We start from the raw sequence: 16,636 nt of genomic DNA on the forward strand, positions 1-16,636 counted from the left end.
TCTTTATCCTTTAGTTTTCCAAAATCTATTGTCATCCTATGTTTTAGGGATTTTTACCCTCCTAATTCTTGGGCATTTTTAAAATTCCAAGGGAAGCAAAAGTAACTAAGAAGAGATTGAGAGAATGTTATATATCTCTGGCAGTTTTAAAGTTACAAATATTTGTGATGCTACTAAAATCACAATAAAACTGGGAGCGAAAGAAAAAACATACAACCAAGCAATAAAAAAGATGAAAACACATTTTTTGAGAGATTAGATCACCACTTTCCTAAAAAATAAACAAAAAAAAAAGAAAACAACATCGGTTGCCATGATAAAGTAGTAACTACCAATGTTTCTAAACCCAAATCGGAGAATGAATCAAAAAAGTTTCTGATTCGGTTGGTTCAACTCGGATTCAAAGTTTGAATCTTGTTTAATTATTTTAATATTAAATAAAGTGAATAACGTTGAAATATTTATTCTAGAAAATAAAAAAGTTAGTAACTCCGGTTGAACTATCTAATTTTTCTGATTTTTATTAATTCAACAGATTTTTTATTGGATTTGATCCATTCAATTAAATTTTTTGGGTTAACTATTAAACCGGACTGGAGATATGACCGGTTTGCAATTCGACCCATTAAACCAGCCGGTCTGGTTGTCAAAACGCTAGTAAGTAGTAACCACTCAGTAACTAGATATCATGTATCCCTAAAAGTCTAGGAGGAAAAAATATGGAAATACGAATAAATGTATGTACTTTTTCAAAACTTTATGTCTAGGAAGCCACATCAGTTGTTAGCCGTTTCGAGAACAATATCTGTTGGGCCATCTCTAATATTAAAAGATCCAAGATCAAGAAGCCATCCAGCCCATGAACTATGGGTTAATTTTCTGTAGGTGGTGGATCGTTGGTCGCATAAACCCGAGGTCACCCTCTCTTCCGATTTCCGAGAGCATATACGGTAGGGTTTTGACCACTGGTAAACCCCTGTTAGAGGTGCTTCTCGCTCTTTCCCTATTTGGTCGTCCCTCACCGGTGCTTCGCGAGTCTATCTCTCTCTCTCTCTCTTTCTCTCTCTCTCTTTCTCTCTCTCTCTCACACACACACACTCCCCCTCTCTCTCTGTGTGTAGGGTTTTCACCATGAGTCGATCGGGCCAACCCCCGGATCTGAAGAAGTACTTCTCTTACTTCCATATGCTCTTTTCCTTTTCATCTTGATTTTTAATTTAAGCATTAATTTTGATTTTATACGTTATGCCGTTAAATTAAATTGCTTGTCTGTTTGTTTCTATTGCAGGTACATGGACAAAAAACTCCAGAGTATGTTCTCAGCTACGATGTTTTGCTCTTTTTTCCTCGTATATTTGTTTGTCCTGGGCCATATATCGCTAAATTTAGAAAGTTAAAAATCATAAGCTTAAAGTTTTTTAGGAATTCATCCAGTTTTGCGCTGAACCTTAGAGGACTATTATAAAATACATGATAACTTTCTTAGTTATGTTGTTCCTCCTGTTAATGGCTAAAAAGCGCAAGTATGATGCCCGAATTTGACCTTAAAAAATAGGATCAAAGATAACTTTTGAGCTTGGATGTCAACTTGAAGCTTAAGCATAATTTTTGACATGATAAGTATCAACTGTTGTGAAATTACATGGATTGATATGGTTTCTGTAGAATGTATATGTTGAAGTTCCTGGAATACTTTAAATTCAATAGTTGACCAAATGGCCAACGGATTTTTTGAATTTCTGCCTATCAGTTGTTTCGATAACACATTTGCTCTTTGCAACTTTTTGTTGTGTGACTACAGATTAGTTGGCTAATTCATGTTCGTTTCTTATAATGCTTTAAGTAATTTTATTTTTGTATTGAATGACTTTGACTTGCAATACTAGGATAATGGAATATGATCCAGTTGTTCGTTTAAATTGATGAACAACTGTTTTATCTGGTGTAAGAGTTTTCTTTTGGAACATTCAACCAGATACCCATTGTGCGATTTTCGGTAATATGGGATAGGTATGGAGCTTGTGTCTCACATTGAGGCTTGATGAGATGGGACTTGATTTAATAACTTATTATTCACTTAATGGTTCAAATTTTTTGTGAGGGCATCTAGTGAAATCGTTTTTTGAGATCCTTTGGTAGATGTTTTGGTAGGTTTACATTTGAAGACAGCAACGTGATGCAGTTCAGGACACACATAGTTTCTGAAGATGCATATTTTTTCACTGAATTGCCCCATTTAATATTGAGAAGTCAACGAGTAGATTTTCACTTTCCTAGTTGGTGAGGAGGGTAAAATCTGGTATCAGTCCTTTAATCAAGCATGCAATATCCAAGTTGAGTAAGTTTTGAAGGGAGACAACTACTTATTCTGCCATGAGGAGGCTCTTCCTGTAGATTTTAAACCTAATAAGTCTATGGATTATGCCTTGGGTAGGTGTATTATTGCATCAATTTGACCTGCTTGGTAAAATGGATCTATGCTATGATATTTCTGAGTGAATCATCATTGAGTCTACCACTTTTCTTTGTTTCTGTGATGTGCTAACCTAATTTAGTTGCCCTGCAAATGCGTTTGGCGGTACTTTTCAAGTACAAAAATTTCTAGCAAAAGATTTCAAGTGTTGTGCAAGCTATTTGTGTTCTGTACAAACTTTGCTTGTCACTTCTGTGCAAACTATAAAGTGTTTGGGGCCTTCCCCATATACACTGCCTCAGTAAGATTCAACCAGAATTTTATAATTCTCATTTTTTGAGTAGTTCAATATTTCCATCCTACTTGAAAGTTTTAAAGTTTGGTGTGAAATTTATTGTGATAATCTTTTTTGCAGTCAAGTTGAATGCCAACCGCATGGTGGTTGGAACACTTCGGGGTTTTGATCAGTTCATGAACCTGGTGGTTGATGACACAGTGGAAGTGAATGGCAATGATAAGATTAAGATAGGGATGGTTGTAAGTATATTTTCTTGGATTTTTTTAAATTTATGCTTCAATTATTGCTTGTGCTCCTACTTTGTGGCTTTTCTTATTCATCCTTCTTTGCATGTTGTCTTCTTGTAGGTTGTCAGAGGAAATAGTGTAGTCACTGTTGAAGCACTCGAACCAGTTGCCAGAGCACAGTGATTGTATATTTCTCAGGCAGTGGTTTTATTTTATCATGCAATCCGATGTTATTGTGGAGGTTAAGTGATACTAGCATGTAACTTTTTAATACTTTACTAAGCAAATGGAATGGCCTGTGGCATATTATGTAGTTTTTGGTGTAAAATTCTTGGGTTACTTGGTTTGTTGTGTTGTGAGTTATGACTCCTGATATGATTAGCTGTGACGACGTCTATCTTGGAAAGCATTTCTTCCGTCTAAAACTATATATTTCCAGTATTGAGGTCTTTGATGTCAGCAGGTGGAGAAAAAGCAAGTCGATATTCTTCTTAGAAAAGTTGTTCTGGTGCTTGAACTGTTGAATTATGGAGATTCCTCTTCGTCAGTCATTTTTTGTTATTTGTAAAAAATTACACATTATTTACACACACTGACTTGCTTGCATCATCAACATATTTTTCAATCATCTTTTTATCTCACATACATCATATCAAAAAAGTGTTACAGTATTTTTTCACAAAATTATCTCAAATAATTTACAATCCAAACACGCTCGTTACATTTCAAAGCCTTTTGTGATCTTCCCGTGGCCATTTCTCTCTCTGTTATGGTCTTAGCCGTAGAATTTCTGTTCATTTATTGATGCTGATTGCACTATAGTTTAGTCACAGTGGATTAAATCCGAGCTTCTGTTTTTAGCTTTGTGTCTAGGGCAAAATGAAAGTTGAAAATCTTGGAAACTGACCTATTCATCATTCGACCAAAGAAAGCCCAACGGGTGTTTCCACTCAGGATTGGAAGCGTATGATTCTGGATGCGGACCTGATTTGAATTATTACATGTTTGAGCAACTCTTTTTGCTGGATTTTACAGGCGTGCCGTAGTCTTCTCGACCTTGCAGGTTTTCCTGGTTTCCAAGTGCGTTACTTTTGTTGGAAAAGGAAAAAAAATCCTTCTGGGCAACAGAATTACCTCTAAGGTGGTTGATAAACATCATTTCGGAAGTGAATTTTGTTTGAGAATCACACTGATACTGGATGCTCAAAGTGGTGCTCCAGCTTTTCTATTTTAAAAAATCAATAATGAAGTTTGAACTATCTATGATAAAGATAGAAATGCATTTTATCAGTCGAAAGTATACACCATCAAACACAAAAACGAATCGTTCACCTAAGTTCACAAGCAGCACGGTACCACCGTCAAAAGAAGAATCCTTCAGAACACATCAGCCACACACCCACGGTATGGGTTCTCCGAAATTGTCAAGTCGAATTTAAACATTTTGGTTCTGCAACTTCCATCTCAAAGGGGGATTACAAATGCCATTACGTAGAAAATGTCGAATGCATATGTCAAATACAATCCTATCATCTATAATTATCAACGAACTATTAATATTGAACTATGAATGGTGAAGTGAACGCATGTCAACTAGATGTGCCAATCAGATGTCTGTCATGGCAAGTAATACCTTTCTCTTTGGAAGGGACCAAAAAATAAATAAATGAATGCAAGGTGTTGGTAAAGTTACCACTTGACTCGAATAATTTTTGCTTTGTTTTCAAGTCTAGCAACTCTTACATCCGTATGTCCGATGACAAAGTGAGTATCCCGCAATTTTAAGTTCAAATTTGAAACAGTGGGGAGGTTCTGTTCTATCATCTATGGAATTGGAAGAGTGACGACTCACAATACAACGGGCAGCTGCCTTAGAAAGCTTTTCACTACGGGTTTCCAAACAGCACGCTCTCCCTCCCCCGGTCTGGCTTTCGTACAAATCTGGGCTGCGACCTTTTTTCACTTTTGCTTTTGTCGCTGTTGCTTTGAGCTGTCCAAGGAAAATCCCAAAATCTCCCATTAATACTACTGCTAAAGAAAGAGCACATTGTCGATGCAAATCTTTACTACTACAACAAACTAATGCCCTTTTACTTTTTCTTGGTTTAATGCTTGGAAAAATGGGCAAAAGAATTTGCTTTGATAGTCTAGATGCATGTAGGGTTGGTCCATTTTTCCGGCAAGCAGTGGGCAATAAATTGTGTTCCTTGTGGTCCTATACAGTGCCAGGTAGCCACAGCACATTAAGGGGTTAAAAGGCTATTACTTTCTGATTATTGTTGGTGGTTTATTCGTCATAGCCTTAATGGACACAAGGAAAGTTTATTGATGAGTTCATACAAAGCCATAACCTACTCCCAAATCTACGCCACAACCAACTCCCTGCCCCACCCCTCCCTCGAGGAATGGACAATTGGACATGGAAATATATGGTACTGCTACTACTACTACGTCTTTTTGTTTCGTTTTAGTTTTAGAGGAGATACACGAGGAAAAGAAGGGGATAATTCCAAAACAAGCAAAGCAAGTTTCTTTGTTACCTATGTTGGATTTTTAACGCATATCAGACATCCAATTACCGGGACTATAATCCATGCTTGAATCTCTTTTTCTTTTTCTTAGGTTTTGCTGTCCTTTTTCCAAGTTCAGTATTTGTATGTCCTAGTAGTGTTCACAATGCAATGCCTTAAAGTTAGCAGTAAATCTTATATACACTTGACAGTGTATACATTATCACCATTTGATTTATGACGTGCATGCAAAAGTTGAATTTCAAATTCAAATTTTGCATAATTGTCATTCATCTAACGCTGACAGTGTATATACTGTCATTATCAGTGTAGGAAAGATTAATCCTAAAAGTTAAAGTCACATGTTTATTTTATGACTTTCATTATTGTTATTCAGTTGACACAGTTGCTGTGTAAACATAACGCTCTTTTACATTTCCTACTGCCGATTATTTTAAGAAGTTATAATAATAAAAAAAACCAGAGAGAATAACATGTTCATATTTAGTAGTAGAATTCAAGATGTTTTGAAGAATTTTTCGCAGATGGCAAGGGAGCACGTGTTTGGTAGAAAACCAGAATCGAAACACCAATACAAACATGGGTTCATTCTTGTCGTCTTGGACCGAGAACCGTATATTAGATGCAGAACTGTTTAACCACTCATTACACAGTTTCTGCCTGTCCTGTACTCTGTGATCCTCGTGTGTCCTATGATTATTGTAAATGGAGAATATGTACATGTGTGGGAGCAAAGAACAGCAGCATGGCCACCCCACATACCCGCAAATTGGGGCTATTATGTTTTACCACGAGCCCTTTTAGTCTTCCCAGACATAATTAGACACCACTCTTTCCTTGCGTTTGCGAGCCTAAAAAGGCATCCAAAAATGATTATGCCCTTGATTGTGCCATAGAAATCTTGTGCATGAGCAATAAGCAGACTTTCCTTCTTTTGTTTTTTCCACCGGAAATTAAGCACTAGATTTTGTTAAAAGGTGCTGCTTAGTTTTATATTACATTTAACTTGCCATACGAATATATACAATCATAACAAAAATTAACTCCTGTATTTAGACGTTTTTCCGCCTAAACTATACTTTGTCAAAAAACTAATAAAGGTACCTCCCTCCTGTATGTATTTAGATCCTTCTTAACCAGTGGCTTTGGAATATATGGTTGAGATGGGTCTTCGGGAGTTACTTTTTACCAACCACTACTAGCTAAAATTGCTCAACAGTTTCCAATTAAGTTCCCCGTTTGAGTGGTCCTTTCGTAATAACAGTTGTAGTCCAGACAAGAACAAAAATAGAACTGAAAAACTTGCAAGTAGTACTGCAAAATCAGACCGTTTACATTAATTTTATCCGCTTGCACATCGAAATATTCGTCTACTCCTCCCAGTTAAGAGACTACTACAACTGAAGGGCAATAGGCAAGAACAAAAAAGAAGAAAGCTATAACGGGCTGCTAGGCTACTTTGTATCTTATCCAGAAGAGAATAATTTTGAACTGTGTAAATCAATCAGTTTCTTCAATCGAATTTTCCTTTTCATACCTGGCTGGGCCTTTTCCACTTTGCTGCATGGAAATAATAATTATTTCCACTGTGGGATCCGACTCCGAGGGGGTAGAACTTGACTTGTATGTGGCTTGTGCGATAGCATAAACTAGAAAAGTTTCAAAATGTAGATTTGTATGTATTGGTCTCGTGCCCTGTTGTATTATTACCGAAGGTGGGTGGAGAAGTTACTTACGTTGAATACAGAGAAATCAAATTAAGACTACATCGCAGTCGTTGGTAGTTAATGAGCAGCAAACTGTCTTGCAAAACTACGGAATGAAGGCGCAGGAATTCATAGAGCGTTCGACGCTTTTTCATGATTTGACATGCCCAACCAATGGAATTAAGACCCTCCGGTTTACCACTTAAAAACAAAACTAGCCTTTCTTCCAATGTGAATGTTTATGTACATGGACCAACACATGCAGGCTACTTTAATTTACACAGGGAAAATTGGAAGATGTTGTTGAGTATTTGGTCAACTCACTTGTGGAATGAAATATTCTTTTAACGAAAATCTTGGTCCGAATTAATGGACTTGGGCAACCTAGGACTAACTTTGGGGTCAAGTTTTTAGCCTTTGAATTTATGCCCAGAACTGATTTTTATTTTAGATCCTGTTTGATAACTCAACTCTGTATTTAAATTTAATAAATTTATATCTTAACATAATATATGTGTTTGATAATAAAACTATAGAACATTTTAATTAATTAATTAATTGGTTATGAATTTTTTATGCGAATCTTACTCCAAAAATTAGATACTAAAATGTTCGTTTATCAGTTAATACAAAATGCAAGATTTATTATTTTTATTTCAAAATTTTTTTTTTACTGTACGTGCACATGTTAACAGAGGAGCAAAGGAAACTATTGAAATTTATGCTAAAGTTTATTCTTTGTTAAATGCTTGTGGTGGTTCATTTTTTAGTTTTTTAATATCTTATACTCATTGAAATCAAATCATATATATTACTAATAAAATATAATATTTTAACAGCACCATTAATTAATATTATAAAATATATAAATTTAATATTCAACTGTCTAGAATTATCCAATATCTAGATTGTATTCAATGTTAATTAATTATATTACATTCAATACATAATAAATTAATAAATTCAAATTTTAAATTTCATATTTCAATTTTATGAAACGCAGTGTAGTCTTCCAACCTATAACATTCCCATGCTCTCGTCCTTGGATCTGTACCTGTCACAACTGGCTTCTTGAAAAGCTCAACCAAAGCTAAATGAAGACTTCTAGCCATTCCAAATTATTAAACGAACTCTTTTAAAAATTCTACATATAAATGCAGAAGTAATAGGAGTGTCTTTAAGATCCTTGATTAAGATACGTACATCCCATGTGTACACAACCTAACGTCATAATCTCATCAACCAAAATTCCTGCAGAATTTTGATTATTTACTGGGACCCTCCCATTAACTAGTAGTGCTCATCAAATGATGTAATTATATTGTTAACAAAATCAAGTACAGAGAAGCTCCATTCTTTCCAGTTTCTAGGGAGCCTAATTAGCCTTGCTGGTTTAGTTTGCTTATAAGATGGGAATAGTGTGGATTCCAACCCCCAAAATATAGCTGGAAAAGAAAGCACTGTGCACTCTTCTTCCTCTACAGTCTGCCCACTTCTCTCTGAAACTTTTCTCCTGTCTCATTGACACAGCTCCTGCCCACTTCTCTCTGAAACTCCTCATTGTTTGTTTCTTTAGAAAGGAAAAATAACTACTAGTACATGCACAAAGTTGCAATATATGCACACAAAAGCATGGGGAAGAGAAGTAAATCATGATGCTTAAGTCTCACCTTCCAAAACCTTTACTTCAATCCAACTCTACAGAAAGTCTCACAAGCTTTCTCCCATCCTTGGCTTTTCCTCTTCCTCTTTGTAATCTACTGATTCTACCAAACTATCATAAACAATCCATTGAAAAGATAAAACCACCCAACCGAATCCTTTCATTCATTGTTTTCCCTCCATCAAAAATCCCAATAAAAATCCGGTCTTTTTATCTCTAATTCAAACACACGGAAAAATGACAGAAATACTTCAATCCCCACCACAACATTTGCCTTCATCTTCAAGCACCATTACATTTGTATCATCACCACCTACAGATAATGATGGCTTAGACCAACATACGCATCTTAAAAATGACACCACCCTTATTAACAACAGTCCTATCATTTCTTCTCCTGTAGCAGTATACAGGGGAGATACAGAAGAAATACAAGAAGGAGAAGAGGAAGAAGAAGAAAGGGAGGAAGTTGGTATTGGTGGTGTGAGTAGTAGGAGCGTTGAGTTCAGAAAAGAGAGGAAAAAGAGGGAGAGAGAAGAAGGAGATCAGCTGTCTCTATTGGCCGTGTTAGTTACCGTGTTTAGGAAATCTTTGGTGGCTTGTAGGAGCGAAGAGGGTGGTGGAGTTGAAGAACGGCTATCTTCCTCTTCTGCCATGGAGATTAGCTGGCCTACAAATGTGAGACATGTTGCTCATGTTACCTTTGATCGCTTCGATGGTTTTCTTGGTCTTCCGGTTGAGTTTGAACCTGAGGTTCCCAGGAGGCCTCCTAGTGCCAGGTCTTTTCCATTTCAGTAATTTTCCCCTTTTCAGGAGCAAAAAAAACTTTTTTTGGGGCATTAATTCATTCTCTGTTAGTGATTGTAAAAAGTCATTGTAACTGATTGCCGAGATCATATCATTAGGGAAAGAAAACCTTGAACTCTGAGCGTATGACATGAAAAAAGTTTTAGTTCAATCAGCTGGAATCATTTAGGGACTTTAAAAACTTTGCTCATGTTGATGAGATCATGAACTTCGTACTTGGAAAGTTTTTCTAAGTTGACTTCTGAACTATAGAAAGATGAAGCACTCTCAATTTGCCTTAGTGTTGTTTGTATACTTTGTTGGAAAAGGGTGCAGGAAGAAAATTTTATCGTAATTGTTTAATGTAGTTATTGTTCTGTCTTCTCAGAGTTAAGTAAAAGCAAGTTTCGGGAATCTGGATTTTCATGATGAACTTGTCACTTAACAGTTCTGACTTCTGTAATTTAAGCATGCTAATTTTCTGGAGCAAACAGGGTCCCTTCAAAGATGACTGTTGGGTTAGAATGAAGTTGTTTAGGATCACTAGATTTCAAATTTTGGCGATAGTATCAGCCCTCATAAATTCATTATCATCATCTATCATGAAAATTGTGGCCTTAATATGCCCCCTTCATGATGCTGCTTTATGAACTGATGTCCATTCCCTGGTCCTTTTATCGTCAGGATAACTTATTAGCCAGTACAGGTTCAAAGAAAGATAGTATTACATAGGTAACACAGGAAAAGATAAAAATAAAACTATTACACAATTGTGCCCTGCAACACCCATTTGAAGGACTTTTGGTTACGGTTTAGCTTTATGATCCCTTGTGTGTGGTACCTGAAGACTGGAAAGCCTTCTTGTGATCAGTGAGGATTTACCATTATCATGCTATCCATATATTACCTCTGTGACAATTTTAGATGATTATTCAAATATTGTATCAGAATGGGTCAATAGCAGATGAGATTCTTGTAGCACCAAGGTATACATTGTAGTACTGATTCTCAGTATTATGCTTCCACAGCACGAGAGTTTTCGGGGTTTCAACTGAGTCTATGCAGCTTTCTTTTGACTCTAGAGGGAATAGCGTGCCTACTATACTTCTGATGATGCAAAGACGGCTTTATGCCCATGGTGGACTGCAGGTACATATTTGATTAGACACTTCAAAGCCATTTTTTGCTGTTTTTCTATTATCTCATGCTTGGAGTGGGAGGTCTTGGTGGATTTGTTAAAAATCAAACCGCATGTCTTTCCAATTACAGCAAAATTCAACTTTTTGCAGGCAGAAGGAATCTTCAGGATTAACGCTGAGAATGGCCAAGAAGAGTATGTTAGGGAACAATTGAACAGTGGAGTAGTGCCAGAGAATGTTGACATACATTGTTTAGCAGGTCTAATCAAGGTACTGCTCTGCAACATGAATGCAGAAATACCTTTTCTTTACCTAATTTACCACCTTAGGCTTGATAGAGACCAGAATTGCAACCAAGGCTCTCAACTCTACCAAATAACCCGTATCCATGGTAATGAAAGAGTATCTCTTATAGCATTCGGTATGACCACTAGTGCATCACATCATGATGAACAAACAAGTATTGGAATCCTTTTTTTTCTTTTCTTTCAAGTGGCTGGTTTACCGTTGTCTATAATTATATAGTTTTTCTTTCAACTGATAGACCAAAAGTAACTAACCTTCTTCGAACTATTAGTGATGAGCTAGAACAATGTTTCTGTCTAGTGTATTCTATTTTTCCTGACCAATTGGGTTGGGCTTCTTTTATGGACACTAAATTATATAGATTTTGAAAGCTCCCTCTTTCAGCTTTAGCTGAAATTATCTCGCAATAATTTGAGGTTCTTGTGCCTTCTGGAATTGGCTGGAGACAATACTGCATTTTTTTTTGGCTTTTCTGATAACTATTCTGTTTTAATCTGAAGTGCCAATGCTGTAGGCTTGGTTCAGAGAACTTCCGGCTGGGTTGTTGGATTCTCTCCCGCCAGAGCAGGTCATGCAGGCACAATCGGAAGAAGAATGTTCACAGCTTGTGAGGGCTCTTCCATCTACTGAAGCAGCTCTATTGGACTGGGCCATAAATTTGATGGCGGACGTTGCTCAACTGGAACATCTAAACAAAATGAATGCACGCAATATTGCTATGGTTTTTGCACCAAATATGACTCAGGTGAGCACCTAATTCTAGCTAGTCCTGATACTTGCTAAAATCACATCTACGTCATGCTTTCACCTATCAAGGAAAAATGATTAAAAGAACATATGAGATATAGAAAAAACTAAAAGAAATCATCTTCTCGAGTTCCTTTTCAGTACTAATTCTACTAGTTACAGATGGCAGATCCTTTGACAGCATTGATGTATGCTGTGCAAGTAATGAATTTTCTGAAGACTCTAATAGTCAAAACCTTAAAGGAAAGAGAAGACGCTATCCTAGAATATGTTCATGCACCTGAGTTGGAGCCCTCTGACGAAAATGGACATCATGGTGCATCACAATCAATCATTTGGGAAGAAGTTGAAGAGACCCAAGAGGACCAACTGTTAGTAGCCAAAGAGCCACTTTCAAATACCACGGAGCATTCTTATCAGGATGAGTCGAATGTCTCCAATGCACCAGATGCTTTTGTAATTTCTACTGAGAATGACCCTCCTGGTGAAAAGGAAAACGTTGTCAAGTATTTCCCTGGTGAAATTCTAAATAATGCTGCAGCATCAAAGGATGGAATCAAAGGAAATAACAGTAAAGTTGCAAGTGGAAGATATCAATCAAAAAGCAGGAGGACAAAAACTGGGCAGTCAAGTAATTCTGGCCTAAAGAGGACAGCAAAAAAGCTCATGGAGCAGCCAGTCATTCAAACAACTAGGAATGCAGAAAAGAACAAGGAGGTTAGTATCATTAGCCGCATAAATTCACAAACAGAACGGGTCGAAGCCTGGCGGTGAACTTCAGTTATTTGTGTCAATGGGGAGATCGAGAGGCAAGGAAGTGCTTTTAGACTCGAAGGACAGAGTCATCTTTATTTTCACTTTGATTTGGGGTTGTTGCTTAGGTTCCGTGGAATGTTGTATTTGTTTCTTGGTAGAGTCTTGTACTTTGTCTCTCTGGAAATGCAGCTGCTCTTCAGTAGCGCATGCTGACATACTGGAACTTCTATGCCTCAATGCCTATCGCTATCGAACTTTTCCAGTTCATGTAATGAATCTGTGTACTCCCATTAGGTTCAGGCTTTGAGAAAATTAGCTGGTTATGTAACTTATTTTCTCCATTATTGTTTCCATTGTAAGTATAGTGAGTGATCAACTTTGAGTTTGCATCTTCTCCTTCCTCACCTCTTGTATTCTATTTACTGATAAAATTCATGTATAAAAATGGAATATTCTATCATCACTTTGGCGACCGGCAACTTGATGTTTCTCAACAGGGGAAACGTTATTCATGGCTTGTTGGCTATCAAAAGATAATGGAGTAATTTGTAGATTTCTTCTCTTTTTTTTTTTTTACCAAACGATAAAAGATTTTGTAGATTTCTTCTATTGAGTAACAATTTTTTCTTTTTGTTTCCTTTTTGTGCTGACAAATTTCGTGTAAACGAAGCAATCTTTTAGACAATAGTAGTGGTAACATGTCTTCATTGTATTTTTCCGGTCCATAAAAAGAGGCCCAAGGGCATATGCATGCCTACTGCTCTCAGAAATATCGAAAATCTCTACCGCCAACCTAGAAAAAGCCCAAAACAGCAGTCCTAAGTTGATCTCAGAAACAGCTCTCATTGGCCCAATGTCATGAGGCCCATTCCTGGGAGAAGATCTCAAGGCCGGAACAATCGTTCTTGGTTTCCTCGACGACAAGTGCGTTCCTATGGTGAATTACTGCTTAGGAAACGACGACGTCCAAGCATAAAACCTTTTCTGCTACATCGGCTTACTGTGTGATCTAATTAGGGTTTCGAATTGGGAACTGTTCATGCATTGCTCAATAGTTCTCACTTAAATACTTTCTCGCATCATCTCTACGTCGTAAATCGACCTCCAGAATGAAACTTCAGTGCTTGGGCAAACAATTGTTCAATTCTTCTGCGAATTTGCCCCGAATTCAACTCTCATCTCCAATGCACGATCCAGCAACTCTCTTTTTATCAATTTTTTTTCGATGTTGTTTCAAAATTAATCTCGTACGAGATTTGATAGAATCTTGAAAATTTTTTGATCTCCTGTTAAAATGATTGTTGTTCAGGGAGGCTCATCTATGGTATATAATACCCAGTGAAGTGCAATCCCAATCATTATTAAATCAGTACGCCGAAATTCTATCCCCATGCGAGAAAGAAATAGTTTTCGAAATGCGCGACGAGGAGCTCAGAAAAAGAGCTCTGCTGGCTCGTGCTTTGGTTCGGACTACCATTGCCAGATGTACGTAGCTTTGATCATTCTTTTTTTCTGTTGTTTAGCTGGACATTCTTTCTTTTCATCCTTTTTCATCTGTTAGTTTTATATTTAGGTGGCAAAGATTTTATGTTATAGCTTGAATGATTTGGTTTTTGTACTAGATCAGATAAATTCTCATGTTAGTCCACGATCGTTGAAGTTTATTAAGAACGTACATGGGAAACCAGAGGTTTGTTATGATTCCTTCTCTGTGTGAGTGTACACGGTGCTAGTTTCAGTGTATGTGTTGTTGTTAAAGTCGAATTGCCATTAAAAGCTTTTCTGGAAAATGTTATGTTGTTAGGTGGATTGGCAACACTGCGAACAATGGCGTCCACTGCCACTGCATTTCAACATCTCACACACTTCGTCTTTGATAGCCTGCGGAGTCACAGTCGACTCTCCTGTTAGGATTCTCGGTCTCAATTAATAGATTGTGCTTGTCTGAGGTTTTAAAATTTTGCATCCTTGTGCTGTTGTTTTTTGTTTAAGTTCATTTGAATTCACTTGCCACTTCAGATTGGTATTGATGTGGAAAAGAAGAATCGAAGACTGAAGCATAATGTCATGTCCTTTGCTCAACGATATTTTTCAAAACATGAAGTTCAAGTGTTGTCTGCTATTTCAGATCCCCAACTTCAGCTGCAGGAGTTTATAAAATTGTGGACTCTCAAGGTCAGATAGTTATGAACTGTTGAACCTGAATGATTCATATCCCACCTGCTGCTACTTGATTGAAGTTGGAGATTTATGGGGCACATAAGTACTTTTTTTCCCAGTTGCCTAAATAAACTCAAATAAGCTTGTGCCTACTTATTTCTGAAGGTCAAATATTTTCCAGGAAGCATATGTCAAAGCATTGGGACGAGGCTTTTCAGATGCTCCATTCAAGACTTTCACAATTCGAATTAGGTCTGCTACTAAAGGAAGCTTTGCAGGAAATTCCAATTTTGAGGTATGCCAGAAATATTGAAATCGTTTGGACTTTTTTATGGACAGCCAGAGCCTTAGACTGCTTTTTCACATAGTGACATTTTGCAATTAAAGTTATCCAACCAGTTGCCGTCTGTGTAACCATAGCCTGATAATAAGTCTTGCCTTTGAGAACAGAGATCAAACTATGGCTGGAACACACATTTTTAGTAGCATGTGTTAAATCATTACTTTTCTCTCTTTCTAATTTCCACAGAAGCTGAGCTGAAATATAAGCACATGCATGACGACATTATTGATATTAAATAAAAAAAAATTGTGGAACTCCCTCATCTGATGCCAATGGCATGCACAACTCCATCAACCAGTCATTAAACCGCTTCCCTTCTGTTGATTGGAACCACTATAAATATTTTGCATGGTACTTAAGCTAATCGACCAATTTGACTTGGTAAGAAGGAAATATTGAGGTTCAAGTTTACTTCTGAATCTAAAGAAACAAAAAATAGACAGTTTGTGCTCCATTTTTCTGAAAAAAAAAAATAACAGGAAGGATGAATTTTGAGGGGAGGCTGGTGAAAAGCTGAAGATGCTCAACTAGATGTAGATTCCCTGATTTTTATCTTTTATCATACACGTCTGCAACTTAATTGTGAGTACCTCAGGTTCTCCATTCCTTGATACCTCAACTAAAAACTACTTTCCTATGCGTCTGGTTGTAGCTAGGATTTAGGACTTATTTGTTACAAATTATGTTGAGCTAATTACTGTATATGTCCCTCATTGTCAGATGTATTGCTTCATTCACTAATTACATTTTGCTTCTAGGCTTCTGAAATAGTGGTGGATTCTTTTGATGACTCCATGGACCTTACAAGTGATTGGAAGTTTGTACTCATGGATTTGGCTGGTTCTCATTATGCTGCCATTTGTACCAAAAAGGATTCTTCCATTCAAGGTGTGAATGTCTTCCTACAGTTTTGATTCGTTATAAACACAAAGTGAATTGATCCATTTAAGTGTAATTCACCTTTTAGGCATACAGATTACTCCTACGAAACTGACAGTATGGAAGACAATTCCCTTCGTTCACGATGAATGCGTTTCAGGAACAGCAGCAGTTGTGATTATTAGTGGCTAAGTTGAGATTCTCATTTTGATGATGCGAGATATCATTTTGGTGGTAACTTGACAGAGTGGATGTTATGCACCACATTGTGTGACAGCAATTTAATTTTTGGATAGAAAGGATCAACACTTAGTCCAGTCCCGCCTTTACCAGGGACTTCCAGTTTCATCAAAAGATGGGAACAGTGATGCATAAAGCCATAAATCTATATTCTTTCCTAACCACGGAGATAATCTTGACTTGTAGGCAATTAAGGTTAGCAATTCTTTAGCTTCTTTCTGTGTCTATTGTGATTGTATTGTTCATGGAATCTATTATGGTTCAAAAATTCTGAGTTCTTTTGCCTTCACCATGATGGTGTAAACATCTTTATTTGGAATTTCCCTGTAAAAGAACCTCATTTTCCACATCAGTTTAAGTTGCAAAACAACACCGTAAACCTAACAAGCTTATTTGTATCCATTCTGTGGTTAACCTGTTCTCAACTCCAGAAAGGTGGTTC

The 16,636-nt window shown here is 36.9% G+C and overlaps 3 protein-coding genes across 5 annotated transcripts; all 3 read left to right on the forward strand.

The window, feature by feature from the left end:
- Window positions 1-966: 966 nt before the first annotated feature.
- On the forward strand, window positions 967-3,366 carry LOC113775018 (probable small nuclear ribonucleoprotein G). Of its 2 annotated transcripts, none has more exons than XM_027319727.1 (5): window positions 967-985; window positions 1,122-1,166; window positions 1,289-1,311; window positions 2,829-2,950; window positions 3,059-3,366. In XM_027319727.1, exons 2-5 carry the CDS (start codon window positions 1,132-1,134, stop codon window positions 3,119-3,121), a joined length of 243 nt encoding a protein of 80 aa, XP_027175528.1. In that variant the 5' UTR covers window positions 967-985; window positions 1,122-1,131; the 3' UTR covers window positions 3,122-3,366. The 2 variants fall into 2 exon arrangements, with proteins under 2 accessions (XP_027175528.1, XP_027175527.1); XM_027319726.1 differs by lacking the exon at window positions 967-985 and adding an exon at window positions 1,006-1,024.
- Window positions 3,367-8,609: 5,243 nt separating this feature from the next.
- Window positions 8,610-13,035, forward strand: LOC113775010 (rho GTPase-activating protein 5-like). Its single transcript, XM_027319715.1, has 5 exons — window positions 8,610-9,617; window positions 10,653-10,773; window positions 10,914-11,033; window positions 11,584-11,814; window positions 11,979-13,035. Exons 1-5 carry the CDS (start codon window positions 9,076-9,078, stop codon window positions 12,588-12,590), a joined length of 1,626 nt encoding a protein of 541 aa, XP_027175516.1. The 5' UTR covers window positions 8,610-9,075; the 3' UTR covers window positions 12,591-13,035.
- A 493-nt stretch (window positions 13,036-13,528) lies between these two features.
- On the forward strand, window positions 13,529-16,483 carry LOC113775014 (4'-phosphopantetheinyl transferase HetI). Of its 2 annotated transcripts, none has more exons than XM_027319721.1 (8): window positions 13,529-13,758; window positions 13,882-14,057; window positions 14,195-14,262; window positions 14,377-14,478; window positions 14,592-14,747; window positions 14,914-15,027; window positions 15,834-15,963; window positions 16,043-16,483. In XM_027319721.1, exons 1-8 carry the CDS (start codon window positions 13,682-13,684, stop codon window positions 16,144-16,146), a joined length of 927 nt encoding a protein of 308 aa, XP_027175522.1. In that variant the 5' UTR covers window positions 13,529-13,681; the 3' UTR covers window positions 16,147-16,483. The 2 variants fall into 2 exon arrangements, with proteins under 2 accessions (XP_027175522.1, XP_027175523.1); XM_027319722.1 differs by having other exon boundaries at window positions 16,051-16,483.
- Window positions 16,484-16,636: the final 153 nt, after the last annotated feature.

Source organism: Coffea eugenioides, chromosome 6 (assembly GCF_003713205.1).
Source record: "Coffea eugenioides isolate CCC68of chromosome 6, Ceug_1.0, whole genome shotgun sequence".
NCBI lineage: Eukaryota > Viridiplantae > Streptophyta > Magnoliopsida > Gentianales > Rubiaceae > Coffea > Coffea eugenioides.